Here is a 25301-nt window from a genome sequence, read left to right on the forward strand (position 1 = left end):
CTCTGACAAGGAGAAGTCAGGGCAGACGGAATCCTCAGAAGCAGGTAGAGTAGGAAGGGGTCAAGGCCTTTGACAGGTGACAAGACTGTCATCTTCATTCCCAGAGTCTTTATTTTCCTTAGCGGAAGAAAGTCAGGATGGAAAAGCAGGTGAAGGCTAGCACATGGGCAGCTTTGAGTGCAGATTGCGTAAATGCCTGCAAAATCGTGACAAGACCGATGGGAACAGAAACTGAAGTCTTCCTTATACCTGGAAAGCGGTAAACTCAACGCGATTGTTAGAAATCCCTCTAAAATCCCCAGTTAATTGAGGGTTTTTTTTTCTTTCTTTTTTTACTGGAAAACTATCATTTTTGGATGGAAAATTAACAAGGATTTGAACAGATAAACACATGGATAATCGCAGACCCAGAAGTCGGCTCCGTTACCGGGCTCTTCTCTGAGGTGCGCGTTCAGAGCTCCGGGGGGCGGTGAGCCTAGGAGCATGACGGTGGCATTTTAGAACTAGACTTAAAGCGGGACGAATGAGCCGAGACAAAAAAGAAAAGAGGTTCAACAGACAGAGCGGCAAAAGCGGCCGGACACTTTGCCCCAACCGCGCGGCTGGCACCCCCGAGTGACTCTGCGGCCGGCGTCACGGATATCATTCCCATGCATACTTCTGAGTTGGGTGGCTTTACTTTCAAGGCCATGTCCTTGCCTTTTGCGTGCTCCAAAAGTCATGAGAATGATTCCTCTTCACCTATTTCGACTTAAGGCCTCTTTGGCAAACAAGGTGACTGTCAAGTTAGTGGTTGGACTTTAGTGAGTGCTCCCTGGTCATACATTAAAATTCCGTGGACTGAACTGTGCTTTGTTTATTTACTATGCCACCATGGGTCATGTGAAGCTGTGGGCCTTCTGTCTCCTCCAGAGTTACAGATTAATTTCAACTTGTTGATGACCGTGGCTTTTGCAGTGAGACTGGTCACAGGACCCTTTTCTTTAGGGTAATCTAATCTACAGTTCAGCGTCCACTTATTTTATAACAGATTGAAATTCTCGGCAGGCTAAAGTTAATGTGTAACTTGCGAGTAAGAAGCCTTGCCAGTCTGACCACAAAGCGGGAGATTTCAGTTAAACTGTGAGGGCATGGCCTGTCCACAACGCAGGGTCTAAGCGCTTGCCCCAAAGGCTGCGAGGTGATGTCTGCAGCTGATCGTGCTGGCTGGAAAAACCGCCCTTTCACGCTCAGAAATCTGAATCTCGCTCCGGTGTCTCTGAAGGGAGAAAGTCCAGCACGCTGGATGCAGAATATCCAAAATTGGGCCTGCTCATTCTTTTTCTTGCACATTTCAACACAAACAGGGCAGCTGGTTAAGCGTCCAGGCCCCGGCTACATAGGTGGCTGCCACGTCACACAAACAGTAACAGAAGGAGAAGGTCTGGCACTTCAGTGGCCATATTTTCACGATGTTGAGTGGTGATCACCGTCCTTATAAACATAAGAGGATTACAAGTTTTACCAGTTGTGTCATTAGCCCCCCCAAAAAATTGGTTTCTGTTATTTGGATGACAAGGAAAACTTTTTTTTTTTACTCATCATTTTCAGGCTCATTAGCTTTTAACTTTTTAGGGTTAAATAAGTCTTGATCATTTTAAATATCCAACAGGCAGTCACTGCATTCCACAGTAATTTTCTGGGCAGAATGGGTGGAAGGTCTTCACAGTGCCTGATAAATCGCTCACTAGGGAAGCCAGGTTTCGCCATGCTAGGGTGACCCAGTGGCAAGCAGCACTATGTGGTCCATTTGGGTGAACAGAGACCAACCATAACCTGCACGGCGACAGCAGATTGACATGCTGCAGGGACACTCAGGGTCCAACCGGAGCCAGCTGCCATGGGCTGAGTCGTGTCCCCCCAGATCCCCATGTCGAAGCCCTAACCCGTGACTATTTGGAGGTGGGCCTTCAAAGAGGTGATTAGGTTAGAATGAGGCCATTAGGGCGGGCTTTGACCTCGTCTGCCTGGTGTCCTTACGAGAAGGGAAGATGAGGACACAGAGAGACACCAGGCTGCATTGTACAGAGAGGTGTCACCTGCAAGCTGAGGAGAGAGGCCTCAGGGGGCATCGAACCTGCCGCCACCTGGATCCCGGACTTCCAGCCTCCAGGACTGTGAGGAATACATCTGTGCTGCTTAAGCCATACCACCGCTGGTATTTTGTCACAGCAGCCCTAATAAACTGGGACAGCGGGAACTGGGGACGCCTTCTGGAGAAAGGGCTGGCCGAACTGCAAACCGAAGGAAAGCCCACTTCAGGAAAAGAAAACCATGTGGCGAAGGCCAAGGGGTGAGCCAGGTCACGGCGCCTTCCGCCAGCTGGACAGAAGCGTGTTCCATAATGCGTGGCTGAGGAGGGCAAAGGAGGGGACAGCTCACGTGCATCTGCCATTTTCAGCTGCTCAACACGCGAACAGCCTTTGCATTTTAGGCGGATCCAAGTAAAGTGGGAGGAAGCTGAGGGGAGCAATCGCCCTCTCTTTGAGCTCCCTGGAGGGCAGAGCATGGCATCTGACCTGAACACAGCCAGCTCCTGCTCCTAGCTGGGAGCCTGATGCAGGCGGGAGGGGCCTGAAGGGTGGGATGGTGGAGACGGTTCACAGTGCCCATGATGGAATCCCACGCCTAGCGATAAAGCAGAAGGTGCCACAAACAACAGAGTTCAGCTGCGTGACAAGTGGCCCACGGCAAGATGGCAGGTATCCAGTGGTCGGCAGGGGTCGAGGTATCAAGATGGCAGATGCCCACGACAACAGGCTAAGCAGGGTGACCAGCTCGTCCTGGCAAGCCTGGGATTTTCCTGGTTTTACAGGGGGAAAGCCCACATCCTGGGAACTCCCAGAGTCCTGAGCAAACTGGGAAGGTGGTCTCCATAGGCTGGCACGGCTTTGGCCGTGCCTTACTCCCCCCCCGGACCTTCTCTGTCCCTTGGTCCCTAGCCTCTCTGACAATTCTCAGTTGCCAGATAGCTTTCCAAAAACAGTACCTTTTCTGGTTGAGTTGGCAAGAATTGGTTTTTCCTGACTACAACAAAAAATGCTGGGCACTGAGGCCCTAAAGGACCTCATGGGACACATTATGGAGTTCAGACTTTGTCCGGAGGTAGCGGCAGGGCGGAGAGCGAGGGCACCGAAGGCTCCAAGTGGAGAACAGTGTGACCGGGTTTTCATTCAGGCGTGCTCACTGGCTGCAGTGTAGACAGATGGAATGGCAGCGAGGTGGCCGACACAGGGGTGGAGAGGAAGCAGTGGGGACAGTGACCAGACGGGCAAGAGGTGATAGTTGCCCAGACCCTCTGGGCGGTAGGGGGACAGAGAGAGGTGGCAAGATAGATGGAATGGCCACAGACAGCCTGGCAGAACGCTGACCCTGAGACCATTCGAGCATCAACCCAACGTAGAAAACCAGATGGAGCATGCCCATCCCTCACTACCTTCCCCTGGCTAACTGTCCACAAGGCTGGAGTTCCTCGCTCCAGGTTGCAAGCCCTGCCAGTGACCCTTCCCAAAAGGCCCTGGCTTCCCAAGGCTGTGTTCTGGGCTGCCTTTTCTTGCACCTCTATGTCCCGCTCCCCTGCAGGAAGCTCACCCACCCTCAGGCTTCCAGGCTATTGATTTCAGGAGCTGGTGGACCACAAATGTGCATCTCCAGGTGGAATGGCTTCTCTCAGCTTTGCATCTTTCTATGCAATTGCCTGCTCTGCCTCTAGATTTCCATCTTTTATAGGCCTCTGAAATGCAGCGGGTTTAAAATGAAACTAACTTTCTCTCCCAACCCCGCTTCCGCACTAGCGTTCCCGTGCTAATAACGGTGCCAGCGTCGACCAAACTGGGGGTTCACACTCCTTCCTTGCTTCCCCTTCACCCCCACCTCTACATGTGATGAATTACAAGCCCTTACAGTTTATTTGATAAATAATTGTGGAGAGCTGACTATTTTCTAGGCCCTGGGGACATCGTTTAGAACGAGAGACACAAATCTCTGTCCCCTGTGGAGCTTACATTTTAGTAATACACGCTGTGGCCGGAACATTTTGTCTGGTAATACCGACGTGCTTCATAAACAGCAGCTGGGTTAAGGTATTCAAGACAAGAGACGCTGGGTCACTCCCTGGGCAAGGTACAGTCTCAAGTTCAAAGAGTAACCTGGCTTAAAGGAAATTGAATTTATTTCCACGGATTCCTGTCCTTCTACATGAGGTGGTTCACAGCAACCTAGTGTCAAACTTCAGTCATCTGCTTTCTGGCTGACTTCCTCAGGATTCATAAAATCTGGGTTTTCTTTCCTTCCCACTCCACCCGGAGGCCGCCCGCCAGGACACGCCCCGAGGCCCGCCTCCGCTCGCGGCCCCGCCCCCCTCCGCCCCGGCCCCTCCAGGCCCCGCCCCTCTCTGCGCACGGCCCCGCCCCCTCCGCCTCGGCCCCTCCCGGCCCCGCCCCTCGCCGCGCGCGGCCCCGCCCCTCTCCCCTCCAGGCCCCGCCCCTCCTGCCCCGCCCCCGGCGCGGAGGACTGTGGGAGCGGCTTCCTTGGATCCGCGCGTGGCAACGGCCCGGTTCCTCCCGGCCCGCCCGGGTCTTCGCGTTTCCCAAACGCGGGGCGGCCCCGCTCTCCTGCCCGCGAGGTAGGAGAAGCGCCCGGGGCCCAGGGAGCCTCGGGGACCGGCGCGGGAGCCCCGCCGCCCTCGGGGACGCGGCGACTCGAGGGCTGGCGTGTGAGGGCCGCGCGGGGCCTCGGCCGGCCGGCGGCGCCGCCCCGTGACCGGCCCCTCAGGCTCCCCGCCCGTGCGCCTCGAGCCGCGGGCGCCGCTGCCCCGAGCCCCAGCCACTGGCCCGGGCGGTCGGCCTCGGGGGGACGGCTTCGCGGCAGCCGCGCCGCGCTCGTCGCCGCCGGTCGCGTCGTGGCGGCTGGCGGCGGGGCGGGCGGGACGCCGCTCCCCGGGCGCCTGACGAGCCGCCGGCGGGGGGCGCCTCGGGTGCGGGGAGCAGCGGCCGCGAGGAACCCGCTTCGAGGCCGGGCTCACGGGCGAGTCCGCGCGCGCACCCGCCGGGGCCTCGGCCGTGGGGGCGCGGCCCGCCCTGGGCCTGCGTGCGCCGGGCCCCGCCTGGCTCCGCGCTGCGTCCTTGCGGGGCGCGCGGCTTCGCCGGGCAGAAGCCGGGCTCGGGCGGGCGGCCGCCGCCCAGCGTGTTGCTGTCACGGCGCGTGGCGGCCGAACTGCCGCGAGGCGGCTCGTGGTCAGGCGGTTCTTGTTTGGCTCCCCAGACCAGCAGCATTTTTGTTCAGCGTTTTATTATGAAAAATGTCCCAGGTGCCGCAGAGTTTAAAGAATTTTACAGTGAACATCACACCTGCTATATAGATTCTACTGTTAACATTTTTCTATACTTGCTTTCTCATTTTTGTTCAGCGTTTTATTATGAAAAATGTCCCAGGTGCCGCAGAGTTTAAAGAATTTTACAGACCAGCAGCATTTTTGTTCAGCGTTTTATTATGAAAAATGTCCGAGGTGCCGCAGAGTTTAAAGAATTTTACAGTGAACATCACACCTGCTATATAGATTCTACTGTTAACATTTTTCTATACTTGCTTTCTCACATACCTATCCATTTATCCATCTTATTTTTATGCATTTCAAACTCAAGTACAGGTATTGCGCTGTCCCGTAAATATTTATACGTATTAAATATGGTACATTTATGTTAGTTTTTTTTATTTCAAGAAAGAACTTACAATGAAAAACATATCACAAGTATGTATTTGCTGAATTTTCACAAATGCGTGCATCTGCGTAACCCACACAAACCCCTGTCAAGATGTAGAACATTCACCACTCTGGAGAATTCCATCGTGCCCTTTTCCATCCCTCTCCCCCTCCAGAAGCACCCGCTGCCCTGCTCGTTCTCTGCCATAGTTTTGCGTGTTCGAGAACTCCGATCCACGAAACGACACATCACATTCCGTGTGAGGCCTCTGCACAGCAGAACCGAGGTTCTCCCATCCGCCGTACTTGTCCTCCTAATGCGTTTTGTGTTGCTGAGTAGCGCTTCACTGCATGACTATGCCGCATTTTCTTATCCCCTGTATCCACGATCACCTGGTCTCTCTCATTTGGGGCTGTTGTGAGTACAGCTCCCAGGAACACTGTGCAAATCTCTTTGTGGACACATGCTTTCAGTTCTCTTGGGTAAATACTTGGGAATGAAATAGCTGGGTCATAAGAGATTTTTTTTTTTTTTTTTTTTATGAAACCACCAGGTTTTCCCCCCAAAATTGTATCATTTTACACTCCCAACACAATATATGAGTTTCCAGTTGCTACATGTCCTTGCTGAGATTTCGTGTTCTTTTTAGTTTAGCCGTTCCGGCTGGCATGCGGTGATTTCTATCTTGTACTCTAACCCACTTTTTCCTGTACTTGAAAACAACAGGACGATGAACTGGAACCCTCTCTAGTGCCTGTCACTATCCTTTAATGTAGTAGGTTTGGAATAAACGTGAAATGAGGGCAATGAATGAACGTTTTACACCTAGTTTTGTGAATTTGACATGAAAGGAATTTTAAGCCATAAAATGTGTAGAGGTAAATTTGACCCGAAGGTTGTTAAATAGTTAAACTTTATTTCAACTAAGATTTATTTTTTATCCCAAGAACATATTTACACTGCTGATTCTTCACAGGTGCAGAGGATGGAAAATGTACACCTGGCCCCAGAGACAGATGAAGACGACCTTTATTCTGGTTACAATGACTACAATCCAACCTATGATACGGAGGTAAGAAACTAGCTGTTTCTCATGTTGGTCTTTGTTGAGCAGCTGGTTCATTAGAAGCTTGGATTTAAGGGTTCAGCTTTGTTATACTTTAAGTAAGCTGGTTAAAAACCTAGAAAAGTACAAGCACTGCAGACTCTACTAACCCCCAGGGACGATGAAGACAGCAGCAGGAGGGGACTCATGGGGATGCCGTGGAAGCACGGCCGGGCCAGGCACACACTCGTGCTCTCCAGCATCAGCCCGCTGGGGGTGTGGGGCGAGGGGTCACTTGAAGTCCTTAAAACGAGTTGTTTTTTTTTAATGCTCTAAATTTGAAGTGTCGTATAGTTATTTTACTTCTTTTAATTATATAAGTATTTTATACAAAAATCAGGAAATAGAAATAAGTATAAAGAAAAATTAAAATCATAGCAACTGTCACCACCTGGAGATAATGGTTACTTACAGTGCTTATCTCACCAAGCACTTCCCTATGCAAATATACATATATACATACCGTGTGTACTGTTTTGTAACCTGCTTTTTCTCTTATTAATATCCATTTATGTCAACAAGTCTATATCTGCTTCATATTTAGTGGTATAGTAATTTAAAAGGTAAAATTGTTATTAAGACAAATATTTGAATATTTTAATTCTTTTTACATCATTATGAGAGTTATAGTTTCTGAATTGTAAAAAAAAAAAACAAACGAAACCTTTATAAACTCATTTTGAATTAATGTGTGAAAAAAGTAAGGATGAAGGTTGATGGAATTAATTTACTTGCTAGTATAGAAGAATCAAATATTAGCATTTATAGGACTTTAATTTAGGAAATCTCATTCTAGTCTAGAGTTTTTCACGTAACTTTTAGTCATTTTTTAATTATTTTTTTCTTTGGAGAAAAATGGTAGACTGAATTCGAGACCTAGTCAGAAAACAAGGAAAGGAAATTGAAATCATTCACTATCTCTAAATGAAATAGAAATCTAAGAGATACAGATCATTAGAAAATTTGAAAAATGAAAAAGTTTGGAAAAAATAAAATGACCTATAACCTGTCACCCAGAGATCACCTATATGAGCATGTCATCTGATGCTTTGTTGTGCCCCCTTGTCTTTTAAAGCACAGGTGTTCCCCTCCCTGCATACAAACACACACACGTACACAGTTAGGGTTATATAGACTCCTTTCCAAAAGTGTGTGTGAAAGCAGGCATTTTCCTGAGTTAGTGTAAGTTATGAAAACCACTGATGTCTCCCCCTTCCTCCCAGTTATAAAAGTTATATGTATAAAAAATATGTAGCTCAATGCTGAAAAACAAAATTACCCATAATCCCATCACTCTGAACTATCTACCATAAATTTTTTGTTGTTTTTCTTTCCATCATGCATACTAATAGTTTTAGCACGTTTGAATTGAATTAGCATTTACTTTTTCTCTTTGCTTTTTTACTTTTAACTGCATCATAAGCAAAGTTCATGATACTAAAAATTGAAATAAATATAATTTTAATAGCTACATAGTATTGAATACATATAGTTGATTATAACTATTTTCTGATCATAGGATATTTATTTCCAATTTTATACTGTTATAAATAACTACAATGCAGTGAACAATTTTGTGCATAAATAACTTTATGTATTTCGATCAAACATTTTCTTGGATAGAATTCTAGAGTATGGCCAGAGAAACTTCATAATGCCAGGTCATCACAGTCTGGCTTCGTTACTTCGTTACTTCATTTGAAGTGAATATCAGGCCAAAAGTAAATCGTGCAATAAAGTAAAAGTGATATTTGGTTTACCCGTGGTTTTCGTATATCTTAATTAACTAGAATAATAAACAAGTTTAATATATAACTGAATTACTTGAAACAGTTGCTAAACTATTCCCTAGATTATACAAATTGTTAATCAAATCCTGAACAAAGAAAAAATAACGAAAGTTGTGTTAGTTGGTATTTGTAACTGGAGAATTTGTTGACAGTTGTTATTTTGCCAGTTAGTTAGAATTCATTGAGCTGATTAATCAAATTGTTTAGGAATCCTAGAAGATTTTCTTTTCCTAAAAGATCTTCTGAAGTGCTAAGCTGAAGGTTGCCTTGGGTTTTATACCTCATGTGAAGGTTGCCTAGTTTCTGTGGCTACCTGACAACTGTGTGCTTGTTTAATTTTATTTAGCTGATATGGAAGATCATAAAGATTATTTCATGTAGAAATTAAAGAAGAATCCTTGCATGTAATAAAATATTTAAAGTTCACTGTTTTAACTCCTAGGTATGTAAACATTTTACTTTGTCTTTAAAATTTTAAAAAGTTAGTTGATATTGACTCTATTTTTGTGTATTATTTGTATTTATTTTTAATAATTAAGTATATTTTCGTGGAAAGTATAGTAGCCCCCCATCCATGGGGTACATGTTCCCAGACCCCCAGTGGATGCCTGAAACTGCCAGCGGCGCTGAACCCCATATCTGTGCACTCCATCCCCCCCCACACACACACACATGCACCTGTGATAAAGGGTAATCCATACATTAGGCACAGTAAGAGAGGAGCAACTCCTGATAAAGTCGAGCAGTGCTCACGATCTACTGTAATAAAGTTACGTCACTGTGGTCTTTCTCTCGGAATCGTGGTCAGACGAATCATAGGGGACCCTGAACACCAAACGGAGGAGCTCAACATGTTTTTAAAAACTCTCACTCCAAATTGAATGTTAAATTTGCCTTTTCATTTTAGGAATTGGAGAATGACACAGCTTTTCAGCAAGCTGTGAGAACTAGTCATGGCAGAAGACCTCCGGTATGTGAATTTTTTTTTATTGTGCTAAAATATACATAACATAAAATCTACCATCTTAACCATTTTACAATGTACAGTTAACTTAGTGTTAAATGTAGGTGTTGAATATAATCGTTCACATGTTTGTGCAACCATCACCACCACCCAGAACTTGTCCATCTTCTCAAACGAAACTTTGACCCCACTCAGCACTAGCTCCCCACTCCCCTCCCGCAGCCCCGGGCATTCACCCTCCTGCTCTCTGGCCCTATAAATTTTACTACATTAGGTACCGCTGATAAGTGGCATCACACAGTGCTTGTCTTTCTGTGTCTGGCTTATTTCACTGAGCACAGTGCCCTCGAGGTCCATCCACGTTGCAGCAGGCGTCAGAATCTCCTTCCTTTTCAAGGCTGAGCAATGTTCCGCTGTGTCTGCACCACATTTTGTTCTGTGGACACTTGGGTGTCCCCACCCCCTGGCTTTTGGGAACGTGTCTCCTTGACACTCTGCTTCCAGTCTTTTGGGTGTGCACCCACAAGGGGGATTGCTGGGTCTTACGGAGTCCTCTCTTTATTTTTTTTTCTTTATTCCCCTCTTTACTTCCCACCACCCTCACCACTTCCACCCCTGACCTGTAGATGTTGCTGTTTCCCCTTAAGAACTGGATCTCTGAAGGTGGGGCGTCTCTGGGGCCTGGCGCACCTGGGGCCTGGCCCGTTGCTCCCCCTGGAGCACGAACCCAGGACCTGCTCCGTGTAAAGCAGACGTGCTCACCACTGCACTCTGGAGCCACACCCTCTCCTTAATTTTTTGAGGAAACTTTATGCTGTTTTCCATAGCACCATTTTACATTTCCACTAGCAGTTCACAAAAGTTCCAATCTCTTCACATCCTTGCCAACACTTGTAATTTTCTCTTTTTCTGAGGGTAGCAGTTTTAATGGTTATGAGGTAATTCTCATTGTGGTTTTGGTTTGCATTTCTCTGATGATTAGTGAGGTTGATTATCTTTTCATGTGCTTGTTGCCCATTTGTTTATCATCTTTGAAGAAATATGCATTCAAGTTCTTTGCTCATTTTTAAACTGGGTTATTTGATTTTTGTTGAGTTCTGGGAGTTCTGGATATTAACCCTTGATCAGATATATGATTTGCAAATATATTCTCCCATTCCGCAGTTTGCCTTTTTACTCTGTTGATTGTATCCTTCGATGCAAAAACATTTTTAAATTCGATCATTTCATTCCTTTATTTCCACTTTTGTTGCCTGTGCTTTTGGTGTCATATCCAAGAAATCATTGCTGAGTTCGATGTCATGAAACTTTCCCCTATGTTTCCTTCCAAGAGTTTTATAGTTTTAGGTCTTACGTTTAGGCTTTTAGTCCATTTTGAGTTAACTTTCGTGTATGGTGTAAGATAAGGGTCCAACTTCGTTCCTTTGCATGTGGCTGTACACTTTTCCCAGCACCATTTGTTAGAGAGACTGACCTTTCCCCACTGTGTGGTCTTGGCCCCTTGCTGAAAATCATTCGCTCATATATATCAGGGTTTATTTCTGGGCTCTTTATTCTGTTCTGTTGGCCTATTTTTCTGTCTTTATGCCGGTACCACACTGTTTTCATTCCTGTAGCTTTGTAATCTGTTTTGAAAGTGGCAAGTGTGAGTTCTCCAACTTTGTTCTTTTTTAAAAATTGTTTTGGCTCGTCAGGGTCCCTTGAGATTCCAAATCAGTTTTAGGATGAATTTTTCTCTCTCTTCAAAAACTATCACGGATTTTGGTAGGGATTGCATTGAATCTGTAGATTGCTTTAGATAGTATAGACATCTTAACAATGTTATTTCCAATCTGTGAACACGGATGTCTTTCCATTTATTTGTGTTTTCTTTTAATTTCTTTCAACACTGTTTTGTGGTTTTCAGTGTATTCAGTAAGTGAATTTTAAGGTATTTTAGATCAAAGAATTTTTTATGCTTTTGAGAATATGTAAGGCATTGGAATATGTTTACCTAAAACACTGATTGTTTTAAAAATTTTGCCTTTCTAATTATTAAAGTTACATTAATATCAATCCTTCAAAACATTTGGGCTTAATTTACAAATTGCTCCTCCCTTGGATAAATGACCCCCTGTTAATTAATCTTCTACCAGTAAATAAACTGCCACAGTGATTCTTCAGTAATGTTAAAATTTCTGTATACACCATGCAAAGCATAGATTTTGTGCTTGCACAGTGCACAAAATCTGCCAAGCAACGAAGTTGGCGCTAAGTGAAATAGTGACGTATAGAAAGTTCTGTCCGTAATGTTTCTTTTTTTAAAACTGCTTCTCCCCACTTGCCCACTCCACATAGCAGTGGGTGTCAGTGTCTCCCTACACCTGCCCCAGGGGACATTTGCCCTGGAGATATTTTGGTTGTCACAACTTGGGTGACTGCCACTGGCACTAGGGGGCAGCAGGCAGAGATGCTGCTAAACCCCACACAGTGCACGCCACAGCCCCGCCCCTCCAGCTGCGGCCAGCGGTGCTGGGGTCCAGAAGCAAGCGGTGTGCAGCAACCGCTCTGCTGGGACGAAGGGCCCCGCCTCCACCTCCCTCAGTGATCACTTCCTCCCGTTGCTCTCCGTCACATGTCCTGTTTAGCAAAAGCGGAGGCCAGCATTCACCCACTTAAGACAGAGGGTCTGCAAGCATCCTGCCCAGCATGTGATGCCAGTGAGTTTAGCGTGGCCCTGCATGCAGAGGACACTGTCCTCACTTCCGATACCAGCTGCAGTTCAGGGTTCCAGACCACCTTCCGGGTTCGTGATTTTCAGACAAAGCTCACAGGGCTCACTGGGAGCTGCCATCCTTGTGGTTTATCCCAGGGGACGTTTGCAGATTAAATGCCACCAAGGGCAGAGACATACAGGGGAGAGTCTGGGGGTCCAAATGTGGAACCTCCCATCGTCCTTTCCCATGGAGCCTTGGGTGGTGTGAGCACCTGCTGGCCACCGTATGTGACAACAGGAAAGTACCTACGAGTATGGCCACCCAGGGAAGCCCAGCCACGCCTTTGGTGTCCAGTTTTTACCGGACTCCAGCACATACTGTCCGCGGGGCTCACTGTTAGCTTCCAGCCCTCTTGGAGGTCAGGGCTGATACCCCTGGAGGTTGGCACGGATAACTGTGTGCCCCGAGGCACCCACTGTAAGTCACGCTGGTGCACTGTGTGGTGGGCAAATTCCCCAGGCAAACAAAGACTATCAGGCAGGCTGCTCCACAGGCCTAGAGGTCACCTCCCAGGAGTTGACTTATGGCTGCACACTCCACAGCTTTGTGTTAACTTTAAGTCACCTTCATTACGGAAGGAAAACCACAGGCCGAGTTCTTCGCTAGGCTGAAGACTGGCTGCTAAGCTTTCAAAGAGGCAGGCTGGCTTGCTCATTGCTTCCTAAGTCATCATCTCATGGTGTGGTCTAAATCAGCGAACGTGTCTCCGGCGTGGTGGTGATCTCGGGGATCAGACGCCAGGCGGTGATTTCGCCAGGCCAGCCCTTCCGCATCTTTTAGATGTGACCCCAGAGATCCTCATTTTATAGCCTGGAGAGGCCAGTGGTCTCACCACTGTCCGAACCTGGGGTAGAGCTCAGGTCTCTTGACCCTTGCTGAATAATACTGTCATCGCTCCTGCTTGTTACATCAAATGGGAAAATTGTGCACCTTTCCCGTGAAAGGAGGTGGGCTCGCTTACGAGGAGTGACCTGCTAGCTCCTAAGGGCCTTTGATCTTAGAATAAAACCGACTCAGACACGACAAGGCGCGATGCAATGAGGGTTGCGAAAGAGTGTCAGTGCTGGGGACCAGAAAGGTCACTTGTCACTGGTTGGGACGATCAGAGAGGTCGAGTTCCAGGGCGTGGCAGTTCAGACTGGCCTGGAGAGATGGAGACGGGCGTGCGAGTGAGGCGCCAGGCGAGCGAGGCGGCGGGCCGCGCAGGCCCACCGCGCCGAGAGCTGTCCGGGGCTGAAAACAGCACGCGCGGAAACACGCTTGGTCGTGAGAAGGAGGTTAAACAGAGTAATGGTCTCTTTCCTTCAGTTCGTTTTCGTGGAAGGAAGTGCTGAACCCTGTCCTTCCTTTTCAGCTTTTTCTGAGACCTGTCATCTGTCAACGAAGTCAAGTTTTTAAATGTTTTTTAAGTGTTCTATATTCGTACTGATTCGAAGCGCTACCAATTCCGTTATTAATAACAATACAGTCAGTTTTACGCTATGATTATCAATTTCTTTTTTAGTTTTTTGCTTTAAATGTTTGAAGGAAAAATATAGATATTAGATTTCCATGGTAAATCGAGCCTTTTAATTGTTCGGAAGTGTCCTCCTGTCCCTGGGAGCGCCGTTTGTCTGTTCGGTCAGGAGCGAGTTTGTCGCCGCGGCTGCACCAGCTCTCCTTCGCCTCCTGCCCGCACGTCCCCCAGCCCCTTCCGCCGCCCTTCCTGCACCCAGCTATGTCAGATGTGCTTCCGATCAGCAGCATGCAGTAGAGTTTCTTTTTAAAGGCAGTCTGATAACCTTATTCTCTTAGTGAAGTATTTAGTCCATTTACATGTAGTTAAATTACTGATTTGGTTTAAATTTATCGTCTTACTATTTGGTTTTTGTTTTTCCTGCCTCTTATATTTCATTTTCTTACTTGTCTTCTTTCGTTTGATTATTTTTTTTTATTCCGTTCCCTCCGACTGTTATCTTGGGAATTTACAACTGTAACTGTTCTTTTAGTGTTTTCCTAAAGATTACAATACTCATCTTTGACTTATTAAGATATAGCATAAATTCATATTTTACTATTTCTCGACAGTGCCAGCATTTTATGTTATTTTCAGCTATTTCAGTTCTAGAATTTCCATTCTTTTTTAAGAGCTTTCGTTCTCTGCCGAAGTCGTCAATCTTGTGTTTCAGTCCATTGGACACATTGCACACAGTTGCGTTCAAGTCTGTGCCCGATGTTTGCGTCGTGCGTGCCGCTTCTGGGTTTCTGCTCAGTCTTTTGTGCTCTCGGCTCCTGGTTAGGTAGTCTTGCCTCCTATATTCTGGTTGTTTTGGATTGAATGCCAGACATTGTAAATACAGACTTTTAGAGATAATTCAGGCTGTATGTCTGTACTGTCCAGTATGATAACCACTAGCCATGTGTGGCTATGTACATTTAAATTCTTTAAAATTAAAATTTCAAAATCGAAGCCCTGTTACACGAGCCACATTTCCAGCACTCGGCAGCCATGCGTGGCTACTGGCCGTCTTCCTGGATGGAGCAGCCGGGACGTTCTCATCACGGCAGCAAATCGTCACCGCCTCCGTGGTTCTCTAATGCATTCGGAGCGAATTTTTTTTACAAAAGTAGTGTTGTCCCCAGCTTGTTAGTTCTTAGTGGCGAAGTTGTTTAAAACACAGCTAGAAGTAGAGCTTCTCCACTGATGTTTTAATCAGACGTTTCTAACGAACGTGCCCAGCCGCTGACGTGCGGAGGCCGGTCCCACCTACGGGATCCCGTTGCTCCGATGCCAGTTTGTGACTGGCTTCCCCGGCACCCTTATTTCAAAGGCAAGAAACTTTAGGTTTAAAGAAATTAGATAAACTCAGCTAGTAGAGGGATAGCTGACATTCAAACACAGGTGCTCCGACTCCAGGTCCCGTGCCCGTGGTCAGGCAGAGTGGCCGGTGCTAATAAGCATAACAAATGAGAGAAGCCACCAGGAAAACTGACTTTTCCTGTTGGCATCTCGGGTCTTTCTGAAGTCCCTGTCCTCCTTCAAAATGAACCCCAGCGTGTCTTCTTCTCAGTGCTTAAAATACCTTCTCCTTAGTATTTAGTACGATTTAAAATAAATTACTCTAAATAATGTATAAACATTTCTCTATTGACGAGTCTGTAATTTCCACTTTTCCAGTTTTCTATTATATAGCTCAATCTGACTGCTATTAACTATGTTTTTTCTCCCCAAGATAACTGCTAAAATACCAAGCACAGCAGTTACTAGACCTGTACCTACTGGATATGGGGTAGGTTTTCCTAAGCTGCAGATATTAAGATGCTTTTTCTCATACATGAGTTCATGTTAGGCCATTCCGAATGCTTCGGCTGGCTTTCAGCCCATGGCCCAGATATATTTTCCATTTTGGGTAGTTATGAACGTTATAAAGTCTCATTTGATTAATAGCTTTGAATGTTCTAGTCATTTTGATTATAATTTTTTAGAAAACATTTTATTACATTTTTCTATTTGTTAACCTTGTGTTTGTTGGTTGACTTCCTTTCATATTCTGTATGATATAGCCGAGTCTCATGTATCTCATTCGTATATTTTATGTGAAGTTGGATGTTAAATAAATGTAATGATGTTTGTAAATTTTAAAAACTTACTAATGAATATATGAAAAGATAAACTTTAAGAAAAATTTCAAAAGCACGTATCTGGGTTTTGCTTTCATTTGAGATCTTTGGAGGAAAGATGCTATATAAAAATCCATAGAGGAAAATCTTTTAAATCTTGCCCAAATTTGGATGTTTTAGCTTACATGAGACATTAGAAGAATGGGCGGGGGGGGAGAGTTGGAGAAGGAGGCAGGATAGCATTTCCTTGTCCTCTTGACGTATTTTGTAGGGTCAGAGAAATAGTTGCAGTGACTAGAGGTCCAGGACACTTGCCTTCATGCTGTCCCTTTATGTGAAAGAAGAAAGTAGCCTTGTACTCAAAGCCACTGTGCCATGTGACAAGCAGCTTGCACATGGATTCCTCGTGAGTGTGCTCCGTGACGATGTGTCGGAGCAGGAGACGGCGGGCATTTCTGTGAGGGGCCAGACGGTTTACTCAGGGTCTGCAGGTCAGACAGCCCGTGCTGCAGCACCCACCCCCGCCCTGCATTCGCGGTGCAGGAGCCCGTGGGAAGGGGCGTAGCTGTGTTCCCGTAAACCTTTGTGTACAAAGGCTGGGGTTCTAGTTGGCTGACACCTGCTTTAGAGTTGTGTCGTCTGGTCCTATGTCCTCAGGTGGGCAATGGAAAAATTTATATTTAAGTTTACTTGCCGGTAGAATGAAGAAAAAAGTTATGAGAAAACTTTTACAGCTTGATATATAAAATTAGATGTAGGCTTTTTGAAAATTATTTTAACTTAGTTTTTTGTTCACTAGTCCAAGACATCCCTGGTATCATCGATGGGAAGACCGATGACGGGGGCTATCCAGGTATCCCCGTCACGTGGCATTACGTGTGGGGCCTCTCTTGTGACTTAAGATATTATTGCCAAAGTCTTCTTTTCTGTATTATGCTAGTTTAAAATGTTAAAGAAGATTTTAATGATAGAGTGACTCTGACTCTTTAAATTGTGGCTAAAGTTTGGACTGTTGGAAATCTTCGGATTTACTCACTGAGGTCTCAGAGGGACGTGCGCTGGGCAGGGGACACAGGGACTGACAGTTTGCTTGAGCAGCACACTCTGGGACCCATTTACCTGTGTGGTCATTTAAAACGATTTCTGCGGCTTCTCTCATGGGCATAGATCATCAAAAGTCATCGGCTACATAAAGGTGCCATGTAAAAATCCATGAGTGTTTTTTTCTTTTTTCTTTTCAAGCTGTGAGGAAGGCCATTTAGAGCAAGAAACTGCAGTTGGGTAGGGGAAGGGAAGTTAGAGACAGGACTAACACGGGGGGGCGGGGCAGGAGAGCAGAGCAAGCTGATGGCGAGTACAAGTCAGTGTCCAGACGGTGCCGCGCGTGGAGCTGGGCAGACGAGGCGGGACAGAGGGCAGAATGCTTTTAAGTGATTCTTATTGTTTTAAGGATGGAGTCACTCGACCCATGACTGCAGTGAGAGCGGCCGGCTTCACCAAAGCAGCATTGAGAGGTGCGTCATATTATACCTCCTAATTTTTTTCAGACCTTTTAACATTTTTACTGTTTTGGTATGTGTAAAGATGATTACCATTCTAAACAAGACCTAACATGCCACCAATTGTAAGGTGGGCCACGATGTGAGGCCCCATTAAGAAAGGGAAGAGGCGGTGGAAGTAGCCTGCCTCTCAGTCGAGCGGAAGTTACACCAGCATGTACTCCGTTACAGTGTACTGAATTGTGCACTCAAAATGTATGCATTTTATTTTATGTAAGTTACAGATCGATTTAAAAAAACTAAAGGAAAAAGATAGTATTTAAATATATGCAAACTTAAGTAATTTTAAAATAAAATTATTCGGACAATTGATGTTTATTATACCAATAAGGACAATTAAAAAACCACTACCAGGTTATGACTAACATGATTAATAACTTAAGAGTTCACAGTATGGACAGATTACTGTGAGGGGAAGTAGATACCAAGAGAGTATCTCATTTTTGTTTTTACATATTATGACACAGATTTTTCTTTACATAGTTTTATGTAAACAGTTTCACCAATTTCTCAATATATAAAATGTTTATGTAGATATAAATGTCTTGCCTATTTAATAAGTAGGCTGTAAGGCACTTAATGAGTAATTGAGTAACGTGCCAGTTTTCATAATTTTCTTCACTTACACTGGGGCGCAGATTAAACGTGACCTCTTCGATTGTGTCTCAGGCACTGCGTTTGACCCCCTCGGCCAGGCAAGGGGCCCTGCCCCTCCTCTGGAAGCCAGAAACGAAGACAGGTACGTGCATCCTCATGCCAACGCTTTGTCGTTATGGATTTTTATTTTCATTTTTCAGCTACGTAATTCTTAGGTATTTTAAGTTTATGTCAGCAGACTTGTAATCAAACCGTCGCCCCTAGTTCTTGGAACTAGCTAAAGAATCAAGTCTAAGGAAAATGGCCTTGTGTGTTCTGTGTAGTTTTATTGTCATGTTATTGGACTTGAAGATGTGTCTGATTTTTATGGATGCCAGCGTCGATTCTCTTGAAGGCCAGTGGGGTTATAAATGGGATAAGACATGCTTATTTTAAAAGGTAATTTCAAAGAGAAAAATCAAGAGTCGACATAAGAGGTCAGTTTTCATATCAGTGAGAAGTTTACTTTTTATTGAATTCACTTGGTTTCATGCCGGTGGCGAGGGTAGCCAAAGAGCCACGTGCGGCCTGGCCCCGTGCACTGGTGCGCACGTCCCACGGACAGCTTTCGGGGTGGCAGTCACGGCGTGCGGGCTGTGGCCAGCATCAGTTCATGGAAGGAGAGAAACAGCGCAGAGGCTGGACTCGGCGGCGCCGGTAAATGGCCGGACCAAAGCCCGAATCCGGGCTGTTTCCACGGCCCACGCTGTTCACCACAGTTTCGCTTCTGGATATACATTTTAAATCATTGTTCGTAAACCTGGTATTTGGGCTATTCTATAAATGACACGATTTCCCTTTTCGACTGACAAGGAAACTGTGGAAACCAGTTTACTTTGTATTCTGGTTAATGACAGCATGTCTGCTGATACATAGTATTTAAATATTATGTCATTCTGGATTCTTCTGGCTGCTAACAGAAGACACATCAGAAACACACACACTAAGAACATTTGTCGTGTAACGGGAAGTCTGGAGGAGGGCCGGGCTGGGCGGGGCACGCGACTGCTCGGGGGCACCAGCCCGCGCTCAGCGTCCCTTTGACCCGTTAGTGTTTCTCAGGGGGCCACCCAGCCTGGTGGTGCCAGGAGAGCCGTGAACGCTGAATGTCTGTCTGCCCAGAGCCAGAAAGTTCAGGCATAGGTCTCTTTTGAAAAAGCAAGGGAAGTCTTCCCAGGACCCCTGTCCCTCAGAAGGCGTGTCTCCGCTTCTCACGTCTCAGGAATGCAGCACTGGCCTGTGGCCGAACCAGGCACTTGGCAGGAGACTGAGACCCGCCCAGCTGCCTCCGCGTGCCAGGAAGGGTGGGGGACAGGCTCCTGGAGGCGGGGAGGGTGTCCAGCTGTGTCTGCAAACAAGCTTGCTTTTTTGGCATTTGAGAGGGACAGGATAGTTCAAGTGTCTTCATGAAGTCCTCTTACAGATTTTTTTCTTTAAAATTTTATATCGATATTTTGGGTTTAATAACTATAGGCCACATTTAAAGACATTCAAGTATTTCAGACAACTAGAAAATAGAATTCCATAATTTGTTGTAACCTTTATAAAACCACCACCTATTTGCTCAATTAGAATGTTAACATTTTTGTAAACTAATAAAATTTGTAACCCCCCTGACTAAATTTATAGCTAGGTTCCACTGAAGAATATGATTCCATAGACAAAACAATACTGTTAAATTTATCCTGGCATTATTTGTAAAAGTCCCATTTCTGGAGGATTAGGAGAACTACGATGTAGTCCGATACATTCGTAGTAAAATTTAACTCCGGCACTGACTGATGTGCATTCGGGTGTGGTGGTATTTGCTGGAAGAAAGTGGCAGCAAAGCAACAATGATGTCATATTTGAAAGGTACCTGATTTGGGGCAATGTGTTTGCTACTAATGGAGTCAGGCTTTTAAGCCTCTCCGCTTGCTGCAAACCTTCTCTTGGTTCCCAGCTGGTAGGAAGTGAGAACAATGATTATCTCCTTATAGGCCTTGAATTCTCCTAAGCATGAGAGGGTGTTTTCATCTGCCGTGACATCCGAAAAAAGGACCCGCCTTCTCTGGAGGAAGACGATATAGTAGCATGGGTCCTGTTTGGGTTTACGTCCTGATGCTCAGACTTACTACCTCTGTGATCCCTGGTGTAATGCCGAGCTCCCTAAACCCCAGTGCCCCATTGGTGAAGGAATAATCATAGTCCTTGGATCAAATGTTACTGCAAGCGATAAAGGGCATAATTAGGATGGTGCAGGTGGCCCAGTGTGAAATTGCACTTGTGCTAAGTAAACGATAGCTGTTTTTACTCTTGTGAATAATTATTATTAATTATTAAAAAGAGTCGTACATTTGCCATTTATATGTTGGTCTTACCGATGATCTATTTTTAAAGTTTAAAAGCACTTATAATGGAAATGTTTAAATTAAATGTCAGTATATGTTATCAGTGGTTGAATGATTTCCAAGTATACCTGCTTTTTTCTTAACAGTCCAGAAGAAAAGATCAGACAATTAGAGAAGAAGGTAAATGAGTTGGTCGAAGAAAGCTGTATTGCCAATAGTTGTGGAGACTTAAAGCTGGTGAGTCAGTCATAAACTAACAGGACTCGGGATCATGAAGTGTGTATATGTCCGTGTCTGGCTTTATATGCGCACACGTGCACGCATGCGTACAGGTGAATGGGCTTGTTTTGCTATTGACTAGCCTTCGAGTTGTCACTGAAGCAATTATTTTGAGAACCTGCAGTTGTAACTGCTTCATAAGCTCTGATATCAGAACAGTTGGCTGACTTTAAGTTTTGACGTTGGTCATTTCACTTGGGGAAAGCATGCTCATGTGTCAGTCCATTAAATTTGCAGCTGGAAGATCGGGTTAGACCCGGCTGCGGGGCGACTCCACGCCCTGACCCGCACTGCCGGGCTCCCCCTCCATCATGCTCCCCCTGAGCAGACCGCAGCCTCGCAGTCCGCGCTTTGGAGACCCCACCCTGCTCTTTAAAATTATTAAATATTTCTTCTTAATTAACCTTCGTTCACATTACTTTGATTGTCATACCATATAAATATAATTTCTGTGACTTACTTGTCAGATGAATGAATATCATTAGAAAGCATCGTTCAGTATGAAAAAAGCTACTTTCTTGAGAACTGGTGCTTTTCATCTAGTTCTAAAAAAAAAATGTATGTTGAATTGAACCATCTGGGTCAGGCTCTCAGCGGAAATGAATGAAAGGTTCCTGGAGCTCCGAGCAGGAGGGGGGAGCCAAACTCTGCACCTGCCGTAACCAGGGAGCCGGCCCCCCTTGACTCCTCTGAAGCCAAAGGAGTCCATCCAAATTCCTGTCTCACGAGACGAGACGGAATTAAAATGCCCAGTTATTCAGGCCCCGGGGGAAGGCAGGAGCTCCGGCCTGGCCAGGCGGAGGTGAGGAGACCTGAGGGGGCCAGACCCCTCTGCTTCCCCAGAGACCACACTCAGCACCTCCGTGCCGGGAGCGCCAGTTCAAACAGAGCCTGGGATCCTTTGTTTGGAGGGGGAGCGTGTGTCCCGCGGCCGCCCCAGCCGTGTGTAGTGCTCCCCAAAAGCAGTGCTGTGACGCCTGCTCAGTGTGAACTTGGTTTCAGGCCCTAGAAAAGGCGAAGGATGCAGGAAGGAAGGAAAGGGTGCTGGTGAGGCAGCGGGAGCAGGTGACGACCCCCGAAAACACCAACCTGGACTTGACCTACTCCGTAAGTGACGCGAGCGGTTATGTCGGGAGGATTTGTAGCTTCCAGAAAGCGTTTGTCTTTTTTTACTTTCTGGTTTTCTCCTCTTTTAAAAATCTTATCGGAACTCAGATGCCCAGAATAGATTAATAGTGATCTTGCTGTAGTTCATGCGACACTCTCATCTTTGGTCAGCGCAAAAATCTTTTTTTGTTTAGTTAGTTAATTACTTGTTTTTAATAACTTAGTAAGAATTCACAAACCCACCATCCAAGGACTCCGTTTCTTGAAGATTGCTAATGTTTTTGCTTTATTCAGTGCAGTTACTTTAATGAGATTCTAATGCAGACTTTTTGTCTGTGATTTTTTAAAAAAAATTTTCAATTACAGTTTACATTCAGTATTTTTTAATATTTGTTTCAACTGTATGCTCTATGATTTCGAAAACTTCAAACTAGGCAAAAAAGACCATGTTCTGTGAGAGTAGTAAAAAACCCACTAATTTCTATCAATATTTCCTTAATTCTGAAACGACAGTTCCTTGATGTTTATTCTGCTGTTTAAAAGGGTGTGTTTTCAGTGAGACAAGTCTTCGTATGTCAAGCAGATGGGAAAAAGGACAGTTGAAACTTTGAGCAAGAAGTTTTAGATGTTTGCTATTTATAGCTAATATTTTAAAATTTCATGGCATCTTTAGATTCAGGAATAACTTATAAAGATTATTTTTCGCCTCTAGCAATGTAACTTATTATAACTTAATGACTTAAATTATAATCTTGCATTTAGAGAAATACTATTCAAATAAAGGTTTAAGATTTTTTCACCTTTAGTTTACATTCATGAGGAGAATCTGGTCCACTATTTCCCTTGCTGCTTTTCTCTAGCATCATTAACAGTGCACAGTGATTCTTTATAGGTCTTCCTGAGGTACGGGTGGCAAATGCTGTCTAAATTGGAAGGAATACACAGAAAGTCAAGGTGAAACTCAGAGGGTAGCCTTACCCGTCCCTCAATGCTCTGGTTCATTTGGAATGCAAGATTTTCTCAGTCCGCTTCATTTCCTGATTGGTTAGCTGCTTGATATAAGCAGCTAACTCTGTGATGGGATTTTAATCCCCAGAAAGATGATAGACAGAAGGGGCTTAAAATGGTCATTATGTGTCTTCTTGCAATATTGCTTTCCTCAGGTTCTCTTCAACTTGGCCAGTCAATATTCAGCTAATGACATGTATGCCGAAGCGCTAAACACCTATCAAGTTATAGTGAGAAATAAGATGTTTAGCAATGCAGGTAGGTGTACATAGTCAGTTTGTCTAATAAGTATAGTTTCTTGTTTTTTGTTTTTGTGGTGTTCATTTACATTTCCTCACTTTTCTGGTTTCTTACAATGAAATGGTCTATACTGTAAATAAATTTATATTTATATAGAGGTGTCCTGCTTAAAGATAGTCTATTTGAAAAGCCACACGAGTACAAATGAGAAAATAGAGTTGATATGAGGTGTTTACCTGATAGTAAACAAACAGCGTGTCCTGTCCTCACAAGGAGAATGAGCATGCAGCCTATGGGGCACATGTTCCCTTGGGTGGCTTGTCCCCAAGAGCCTATCGTTTACATCTGGCGTTTACATTGTGTGATTTTCGGTAGCAGTATTAAAGTTGATCACTATCGTTTTCATTGCTATCACATTAAAATGTGAGCGGCATTACCAAGTGCAGTTGTAAAGTCCCTCGGCTCCAGGTTTTCCCCGGGGAGTGGGGGGGGGGCGCGGCTGCGCCTCGCGACGGGAGCCCGCGGTGCCCAGCAGCGTTTTCAGGGCTCCGCCTGCCTTCGGTGCCGGTTCCTCACGGAGTCGTTGGCGTGTGAACACATGAAAGCAGCGTAACTGTTTTAAAGGGAGAATTTTGGGTCACGGCTGAGCCTTCATAACTTAAGAAAAGCTTCAAAGAATATGATTTAAGGTCATCTGAAATATAGAAAAGTGGAAAACATCGAATATTATATATTCATTCTTTTTTTTTTAATTAGGGAGATTGAAAGTGAATATGGGAAATATTTATCTAAAGCAAAGAAATTATTCCAAAGCCATTAAATTCTACCGGATGGCATTAGATCAAATTCCAAGTGTCCATAAAGAAATGAGGTGAGTTTACGTAATGATAGCTTTGTAAAATTGAAGTGTTGCTTTTTAGAAACAGGATAACTCAGACTTGTTATCAGTAAGTTGAACGTTCTGAGGTGTTGGTACATGAGAGGTGTTAGATTTTTGGAATATCTGCAGTATTTTGGTCTGTCCTCTTGTGAGTAGTTGCACACATTTATGTAATGACGACTTAAAGGTATAATAAGTGATCCACTGAAATAAAACTCAGCCAATTGGCCTACGTAGGGACTGACCACCAGATACAGCTTACCGCCAACACAGAGTCCAAACGGCGGTCCTTTCGGCCAGTGGCCCACCGTCTTCTTGGCGCCAGGGACCGCCACTCCCATGAGAATCTGACACCTGATGATCCGAGGCCGAGCCGGGCTGCGGTGCTGGCGCCGGGAGCGGCCGCAGACACAGACGGAGCCTCGCCCGCCCGCCCGCCGCTCGCCTCCTGCTGGCGGCCTGGTTCCGAACGGGCCACGGAGGGTGCCGGTCCGCAGCCCGGGGGTTGGACCGCCCCCTGCTTTAGCACATGCCAGAGTCCAGATGCAAGGCTAGGAATTCAGATCCCCTGACAACCGCGCCGTCCGTCGAGCGCGGACTCGCGCGGGGACGGCAGTGCCCTGAGCCCGGAGGAGCAGCGCGGGGCTGGAGCGCGCATGCGTTTCCCTCCCGCAGCGTTTCGCGAGCAGAGACGGCGAGTCGCTTCGTAGTCAGTCAGGTGGCGGCCTTGGGAGCACAGACAGACCTTTCCAGGATGTGTACTGGTCATAACTTCCCCGGGCACAGTACAGTATCTCCGTGCCAGTTAATCCATTTGTAAAAGCCGTCTTCAGTGGTCATTTGCTTTTGAATTATGCATGATGTGGATCCGCATCGGTAAACATCTGGCTGATGAAACAGTGCCCTCGGGGTGCTTCTAACCAGGGGAGACCAAGAATTTTTGAGCATTTTAGAAAACGGCACATGCTAAGTGCTTAATCATCAATAACCCAAAGGTGCCGTAGTTATTAGGCGGAGGGAACAATTACCGAGAACCAGACCGCGGGCTGTGTGGAGGAGGAGTGCTTGAGAGGCGCTTAAGTGAGGAGGGGCGGGGAGGAGCGTGCCGGGCAGAGGGGCCGCCGGGGCCGGGCCAGCGGGAGCACGCGCGGCGGTCCGAGCAGAGGCGTGTGAATAAGCGAATTAGGTTGCAACAGAGGGATTGCGCTGAGCAGTGTTTGGAAATGAGATGGCATCGCGACCTTTAGAATGTCTGTAACCAAAACACAGAGAATAGCAATGTTGAAGAGGACCAGAGAAACGCGAA

At 45.8% G+C, this 25301-nt stretch overlaps 1 protein-coding gene across 3 annotated transcripts in view; it reads left to right on the forward strand.

The window, feature by feature from the left end:
* The first annotated feature begins 4557 nt into the window (after positions 1-4557).
* Positions 4558-25301, forward strand: part of IFT88 (intraflagellar transport 88) — a 57922-nt gene continuing 37178 nt past the window's right edge. The window contains exons 1-11 of one of the 3 annotated variants that reach the window (XM_016119804.2): positions 4558-4663; positions 6718-6813; positions 9544-9606; positions 15569-15625; positions 16756-16809; positions 17407-17470; positions 18185-18254; positions 20628-20718; positions 21763-21867; positions 23031-23133; positions 23872-23986. In XM_016119804.2, coding sequence (XP_015975290.1) covers positions 6727-6813; positions 9544-9606; positions 15569-15625; positions 16756-16809; positions 17407-17470; positions 18185-18254; positions 20628-20718; positions 21763-21867; positions 23031-23133; positions 23872-23986 — 809 coding nt within the window. In that variant the 5' untranslated portion in view covers positions 4558-4663; positions 6718-6726. The remainder of the gene's footprint in view (positions 4664-6717; positions 6814-9543; positions 9607-15568; positions 15626-16755; positions 16810-17406; positions 17471-18184; positions 18255-20627; positions 20719-21762; positions 21868-23030; positions 23134-23871; positions 23987-25301) is intronic. The other 2 variants (XM_016119824.2, XM_036228349.1) reach the window with 2 other exon arrangements.

This window comes from Rousettus aegyptiacus, unplaced genomic scaffold (genome assembly GCF_014176215.1).
Source record: "Rousettus aegyptiacus isolate mRouAeg1 unplaced genomic scaffold, mRouAeg1.p scaffold_m13_p_11, whole genome shotgun sequence".
Lineage (NCBI taxonomy): Eukaryota > Metazoa > Chordata > Mammalia > Chiroptera > Pteropodidae > Rousettus > Rousettus aegyptiacus.